We start from the raw sequence: 8,079 nt of genomic DNA, 5'->3' as shown, positions 1-8,079 counted from the left end.
TACAAGAAAATAGAACTCGACCCTTTCTTAGAAGTTGAATTTTATCAGGCCATGAATAAATGAACTTATGTTGAAGTAGGTCAGAGGAGAAGTATAATATAAATAACTAGCCAGGATATCTGATTAAGAACAATGCTAGATAGGCTTGAATTTAGTTGCAGGGTCCTTACCTTTGTAAAAAAAATTGCTTTTGTATATCTACGTCTTATTTTTATTCAAACACATTCTTCCAGTAAAATATCCAGAGATACTATTTCTTTCTATTAGAGCCCTTATCTACCCCACCCCAGCCTACCTTTTGAATTCCTAAATGCTTTTCGAGCTTAGGGAGATTAACATAAATCATAGACAGAATTAATTATTACTTTCTTGGGGATGATTCTTACAATAGGACATTAACCCAAGTAAGAGGTTGTTAAATTGAAATAAACTGAGGCTGCCAAGTATTCCTTTTTTGGCATGTATCATATCCTGGCTAGTAGTATACCTTTCTTGTACATATGTTTTTCCCTGCTAAGTCTCCAGTGCCTAACACAGCATCTAGCATACAATTGTTCTCCAGGACTGCTTGCCAATTTTAAAAATGGCAACCATGAAGCCAGAGATAAGTTTCTTTAACATTCTATGCTCAGATGGCGATGGGCAGAAAGAAAGGAGGGTTGCCAACTATAGAGGGCTAGTTGGTATTATACAAGCACTTTACGTTTCAGAAAAAGTCTGGCTTCTCTTCTCTCTTTTGTACTTAACCCAGAGCCAAGCAAAAGAATTGCTGGTCCATGGCCCAGAGGAGAGCATTCAGCCCAAGCCCTACACCATTAAGTACTGCCCTGGTTTTCTTCTGATGCACACAGCTCCTAGTTTATAAGCTGGGAGAAGACTATTTTTTTCACTTTTCTTTGTATGGGAAAACTACAGTAGTGATGAGAGCTGTCACACTGTCACCATTTTTTTAAGAGAAGAACCCAAAATATTGAGTGAAAAGTAATAATGACTATCACATTTTCACATAGTAGTCATTCAGCAAATTGCTTGTTAAAAGCACGAGGAGAAAAATGATTTAATAATAAACACTAATTTCTTGAGTTTTTTGACATTAACTCTGAAAATCTCCTGTAAAAGAACAAAAAAATTCCATTAGAAATGAAAGCCATAAGAAAGTGATTGATGGACATTTTGTATACTGGATAATTCATATTCATGTTAGCCATCGGAGCATCACTAAAATGTAAGCTCGGGATATAAAAAACAGCTCAAAAAACAATTCTTCAACAAAGATAATTGCCATTAATAAATCATTGATTATCTTTTAATCAAGTTTTGCAGGATTAGATCATTGAAGACACTTATGCACTGAAGTCACCCATATTTCAAAGTGAAAACAATGTGAATGTGAAGCCTGAGTACATGGCTTCAGAAGGTAGATTTTCTCATTTATTTTTTATTTGGTTGGTTTTTGAAGATTTAATTTGAATCTAAAATGCCCTCGATTTATGAATACATTATTGTCATTTGTCCCAATTTTTGAGGATACCTTCACCTACATCTTTGAAGAAAAAGTAAAGAGATTAAAGGACTATATGAATACTTAGTAGTAAAAGTAGTGTGGAGCTGAAAACAACCATATGATGCTATCTTTGTAGAGAATCCTTTACTGAGAAATAAATTTAAAGCAATAACCACTTTGCAATCAAACATTCTTTCTTGGATTACTTGACTGTTCTGTATAGAAGTTAAAGCTCATGTCCCTTAGATATATCACCAGCTGATGCAACCTGACTGTAAGTGGGCAGGTTTAATTTAGATACCAGTATTATACTTGAAAGTAAGGACGTGACTGGGTTTTGCTTATGTGTTTTTAATAGGGTTGATAAGTTATTTTTGCCCAAAGTGTTTCAATCTCACATCAAGGCCATTTGATGTGATTGTATAGTTCAATCCCTAGACACCTGATAAATCCTCCACGCTACGAGGTTGAGTAGCCTGATATTGACCAAATATCACAAAAGAGTTATGACCGTACACAGAAGGAGGAGAATATGTTGGCTGATTTTCTGAAATAATTTAAGGTGATAAGATGAGCACAGCGCTCTCCCTCTCCAGCTGTGTGTGCTTGTACACACACGTACACACACTTACATTAGTACAATTGTAGGGACCTATCATCAGAAGTGCTGCCCTCTCTGTCATGTTGAGACCTAATGCAGCTTTCTCAGGAGCCTGGTTGTTAGGACAGGAATCCCTCTCAATACATTAGAACCGTTTGAGACTAAAGTCATGAAACACCTGTAATCTTAACATCCTTCTTTAATACAGTGCTTCTGCTTTCCTCTCAACTAGATCTGGAGAGGACTGGGAGCAGGCATTAAAGCTATTGTTTTAATCCCTACTCTTCTGTGAGTTTATGTTTATTTGTAAAGGTCCTATCTGTAGAGAAAAATGAACCTGTTTTACTCTCCCTTTGAACTAAAAACTTAATATTTTATCAGGTTAATAGAAGTGCCGTATACTCTGAGCAGAATATTTAGAATTGAAAATCACTTATCTGTCTTTTAATGGATAGGCTCCCCTTGCTATAAAGAAGGATCATAATCACTGAGAAATAGCCTTAAACAATCCACTTAACCTTGTCTAAGATTGTCTTCTATTTGATAGCTCATGCTAGCTCTAGGATACTGAAGTACAAAAAACTTATAAACTAATTTAAGGTATAAATTAGACAAGATATTAATATTTGAATATTGCTGAGAAAAGACAGGAGAAATAAAGTATTTTAATTATACTAAGCTCGAATATCAGTAATGATTATTTTGTATCTTTCTTAACCCCATTTATTTAATAAAACCTAAATAAAATATTGAAATGTTTACAATTCCAAAAATTTGGAAATCTATTAATAGAATCTCTTAACCTCTTATAACGAATTATGTCACTTCTCTCCAGTGTCCCTCACTTCCCTCAATTGTAAAGTTATAGGGAAGAAGTAGCTGGCATAAAACTTTTACTCCATGCTGAAATGGTTCAAAATATTATTGTATTTGTCTTTAGATATGTTTACAAAATTAAAATAGTGCGTTCCAGCTCTATTTTATAAGTTTGCTCCATGAAAATATATCTGGTATCGCTGCCTCAATTTGCATGCATGCACTGGGCATAACAACATCTTATGAAAAACTGCTGTGTTGTCATGGTAGTAGCACAAGTTACATGAAAGAGATCATTTTAAAATAAAATACATTAATAATACAGAACATGTTTATGATAAATTCAAAATTCTTAGAACAACGGCATATAGTGTAGGCTCAATAAATCTTTAGCTATTATTAACTCATTCAATTTTTACAACAATCTATGAGATCGGTACTATAGCTATACTAATTTACATCTATGCTTAAAATGAGGAACAGCAAGGGCATGTAAGTTATCCTAGATCATCAGCTAGGAAAAGTCACAATTCAAACAAAGGGAATGGAGTTCCTAAAAACAATCTGTAATCTATATATTACCTCTGTGGAAAGACTAAGAAACCTTCATCTTCACTATTTGTGTCTACACCATTTTAAAAGAATTCCCCTAGAGTGACAGTTTCCCAATATATTGAACTACCCTAAGTAAAATGTGTGTATAAATAAACTTCAGCAATTTTCATAGGATCACATGTTAATAAATAAGATTAAATAAAATATAGGAATGAGGCTAGAGCTGTCATTATTTCTGCTTTTTTCAGATGATAATACTGAATTTAAAAGATTCTTAGTGATTTTATTGAGACTGCTTTCTAACTAGGTCTTTTAACTCTAAGTGCCATGATCTTGCAACAACCTGTGCTGTCTAGTCATATATGTAATCACTTCTGTTTGGATCTGTAACTATTTGGGAAACTGACTTTGCATGTAAATTGAATATGTTACCCATTTTTACAGGAGGAAGTGCAATGAAGACAGGGCACTTTCTGGATGTACTTTAAAATTTTTCACATCTGGAAAACATATATTCAAGTTACAATCTATTCACATTTTATCTAATGTACACAAGGAAAAATGAAGAAATTTTAACATACATCTCTACTGGCCTCCTGACATATGTATTTCTAAAACAAAAACTTCAACATCAAGCAGGTTAGTTTAGAATGCAGTGGCTTGGAATCTTTTAGTACTGATAAACATGGTTGCAAAAGAAAGAGAATGTTTAAGTAATCTTCTGAACTGAACAAAACTAAAAATATGAGATCTCAAGGCAGATTTCGTTTCAAAAATATATATTCCTATATCTCACATATAGTTAAATTATCTAATTAGTTCTTTTAAAATAGTTTTGTTTTTCATTTACGGTGATGAGTAACCAAAAGTCAAAGTTTTAGAAAGGATGAATGAAACCTATATATATTCTAATCTTTCCAAATATAATTTTCATAGCTCCAGAACAGAGTAAAAATAGGTGTGTAACCAAGTGAATCAGATCCCCCAGAATAACACATGAAGTTTTAAACATGAAATCTATTATACTATTGTTAAATTCTTGAATATTAAAGTTATTTGGAATTCATGGACAAAAAAAAAACTTATTTTAAAAAGAGGCACTTGAGACCTAAGGGGTACTTTTCCTCTCTCCTCATACTCTATCCCCATTTTGTAAAGGCAAAAACAAAGTCAGAAAAATGATTAGCACTTGCAAAATTACAAGACATAATCGTTTTAAAGGGAACATACAACTTAATAAAAGAGATGAACAATGAAAAATGCTGTGAAAGAACACACTATTTCTAAGGCTTTCGCGGAAAAGAATCACATTTCTTTGGTTTTAATTGGATATTTTCTTTAATTTTTTATCGTTTTCCTCAATATTGCAGGTCATTTAAAGGGTCTAATTTTCTTTCTATGCCTTTCCTGAGGGACCTGGTTGACTGAGCTCAGGGCTAATTGGGACCCTCCTATTTTAGCTAGGAGGACAGAAATTGATCTCCATAGCAAAACGCACTCTCCAATGATGGCCAGATATCTACTTTTCAGACAAAGCAAGAAAAATAAAAGATACCTGCGTGGCCAGCCACCTGTTTAAATGTCCCCTCTCCTGTCGAACGCTCCAGCAACTTCTCAGAGGAGTCACTGAGCAACTCCAAGTCGCACGCCGCCCTCGCAAGTCACAAGGAGAGAGCCGCGAGGAAGTGCGAAAACAGGTCACTTAAAGCATCCGTCCAAAAGAGACCCGTAGGTTACAGTTCAGGCGCTGGGTGAGAGCTAAAGTGTTCTATAAAGCGCTGATGACTTCAGGGATTTAAAGGAAAAAAAAAAAAAAAAAAACAGTTCAGGCGCTGGGTGAGAGCTAAAGTGTTCTATAAAGCGCTGATGACTTCAGGGATTTAAAGAAAAAAAAAAAAAAAAGACTACCCGCGGCGGGGCCATTATCTCGCCCCAGTAAGGAAACGCCTTCCTTCCACCACTTTCTGCGCGAAATAAAGGGGTGGGAAGAGAAGAGGGGGCCAGAAGGAGGGAAAAGGGGTGTTTTAGGGCTAAAGAAAGAACGTTTTTCTCACCGCTTAGGCTGTTGCTGGTCCTGAGGCTCCTTCCACAAAGACACTGCAGCATATGCACTCCTTTCTTCAAAGAAAGCTCAAGAATCTTCATGGAGAAGCGCGTGTGTGGGGTTCGTCAACTCCCCGCCCACCTCCGCTAATTGTCCAACCAAAAGGCGGCCTGTCTTCGAAAGCCAGGTCCCGAGTCCATGGTGCGCGCGTCCCAGGTGGAGAGCAGTTGGCACATCGGCGGGGCGGGAGCCGGGGCGCAGGGATGGAGCGCGGCGGGCGCCGTGGCCACCGCAGGCAAAGGAGGAGGAAGTGCCGCTCCGAAAGGGGCAGCCCCCTGGGGAGCCAAAGGCGCGGCCACACCCCCTGGGATTGAACGCGACACTTTAGGAGTTCTCCAAGGAGGCGGCTGGTCTGCGGGCGGGAGGGTGAGCGGGTCGAAGCCCCTTTCCAGATGCTGGCGTCCGGAGGGACGAGGTCAGGGTCCCACGCCAGCCCTGGCCTTCTGGACTGGTGGCTCGGGGCACCCCCTCTGCTCCTACTCTCAGCGTGGGGCAGTGAACCCTGGGCGCCCGCCCGCCTCAGTGCCCACGCCTACCGGGGTTGTGGGCGCGGAGAGGGTCTCGGCGGGGCCGGGGTGACGCCGCCAAGCTAGCCCGGAAGGCAGCGCTCCTGCTGGCTGCGCGCGAGCAGAGGGCGAGTCGGCGTGGGAATCCGGCGGAAGGGAGCTCCCGCAGGAAGGGCTGGACCCTGGAGGCTGCGGAGCGTCAGAAGTGACTCCGGGGAACTAGGGGTAGAGGTGGAGGAGGAGGGGATGTGGAATAAAGAAAGCTCTTGGGTGCGGCCGATGAGAGGGATAGTGTGCCTAGTTGTGGGCGGAGCCCTGATGGGGGAGTCTGGACACCTGGATTTTCTGATGCGGGCTGTGACCTTGGGTAAGTCACTTTTCCCCTCCGTAAATCAAGGAGGGGAAGAGAATGTGGAATAGAGAATTGGTAGCTTCGTAACTGTTTGTCCCCGTGCCTTCCAGTCTCCCGGAAAAGCCCGGCACAGGTGCAGTGGGAAGGCAGGTGCAGGGAAAAGGGAGGCCAGAAGGGGACGCCAGAGGTAGAGAGAGGCAGGTAAACCGAAAAATCAGAAAATAACAGCACATCACTTTAGAGAGGTATTCCGGTCAGCTCTTTCTCTGTCAACTGATCCTAAAGACGATCCGTGAGCTTCCCTGTGGGTCTAAATGTTTTGATTATTTTTCACCAGCAACCTCTTTGGATTTATTTATTTGTTGCTTGGTTTGTTCATTCGTTTGTTTGTTCCCAGAGGAAGCCATTACACCGTTTTGGAAGTCTTATGAGTAAGGCATACAAAGAATGCTGGCGATGGGACCAGACTCCACCCTACTTGGCATCTCAGGGCAAGAAGGGATGTTAGAGGACACAGCAATATAGCAAGTGGTTAAGAGTACAGATGCTGAAGACATACAGCCTAAATTCAATTTCATACTAGCTGTGTGACCTTGAACAAATTATTTAACCTCTCTGTGCCTCAGTTTTCTCATCTCTAAAAGAGAGTTAATAATAGCATCTACTTTATACACCGCTTGTTGAGGGTTAAAAACACTTGATGTAAAGTAAATGCTATAATAGTGTTAATATTACTTAGCTCCCCACCTTTAGGGTTTTTAATCACTCACTTTCCAATGAATGCCATTGTTCATACCAGTGTCCAACTTTATACTTGAACAGTTAAGATGTAGAGAACTCACCAGTTCCCCAAGTATTTTATTGCACTAAATCTGTTAGAAAGTTTACCCTGATATTTAGCCCAAAACTTCATTTTCTTTCCACACATTGTTCCAAGGCCACCTAGCACTATTTGGTTAGCTCTTCCCAGAAAGGGAATAAAAATGGTTTTTATCATTCCTTTCCTCTTTCTCTTCTCTAGGCTAAACCTCACAGTTCCTATGATGTTTCCTGAAGGTTAAAGCTTAAGGTTGAAGTTGCCTGTAAAAATATTATTTCAGAACTCTCCTCCTTTTTCCTGTCAAAGGTGGCAGAAGAAAATCAGAACAACTGAAAGGCCTCTTGAGCCCACAGCCAACCCTGGCTCCACATCCTCTTAGTTTCTTTCGGAATTAACCTCCAACCAGGCAAGGTCATTTGAGGTGGTTCCAAGACTTTCTTCCAGTCACCTCTTAGAGCTGTTGTTCACTGGAATCACCAAAGCTCTGTGCGCTGCAAAGTCCTTGAAGATCTTGCTAAATCCACTATACTGTCATCAGTGGGAAAGTTCTGAGGCCCCAGGGCAGCCTGGGCCATGGCCTTCGTCCTTCCGGTCTCTGCTGGAATTAGTGAGAAACTTGGCTCATCTGGGGATTCTACCATAGAAATTCCCCACGGAGGGAGAGACAATTAGCAAAAGAAAAACATCTAAAAATAATCTTTCATGCTGCAGCAGAGGCAGAGAGCTTTTCGGTAGAGCGCTCCTGCTCTGGAACTCAATGCTAGAGCTGTTTCTTTACTTTGAGATTAATGCTATTCCTTGAAACAGAAAAAAAAAAAAAA

General features: G+C 39.9%; 1 protein-coding gene across 2 annotated transcripts in view; it reads right to left on the bottom strand.

Annotated features, from left to right (window-relative positions):
- FGF12 (fibroblast growth factor 12) overlaps window positions 1-8,079 on the bottom strand; it is a 521,626-nt gene that overhangs the window by 335,746 nt on the left and 177,801 nt on the right. The window contains exon 1 of one of the 2 annotated variants that reach the window (XM_011381469.2): window positions 5,531-5,927. The exons of the other annotated variant lie outside the window; for it this stretch is intronic. Coding sequence (XP_011379771.1) covers window positions 5,531-5,621 — 91 coding nt within the window. The 5' untranslated portion in view covers window positions 5,622-5,927. Of the gene's footprint in view, window positions 1-5,530; window positions 5,928-8,079 lie in introns of those variants that run through there. 2 annotated transcript variants of the gene reach the window in all.

This window comes from Pteropus vampyrus, unplaced genomic scaffold, assembly GCF_000151845.1.
Source record: "Pteropus vampyrus isolate Shadow unplaced genomic scaffold, Pvam_2.0 Scaffold14, whole genome shotgun sequence".
Taxonomy (NCBI): Eukaryota; Metazoa; Chordata; class Mammalia; order Chiroptera; family Pteropodidae; genus Pteropus; species Pteropus vampyrus.
Note: the sequence above shows the minus strand (reverse complement) of the source record. Positions and strands in the feature narration are given on the sequence as shown.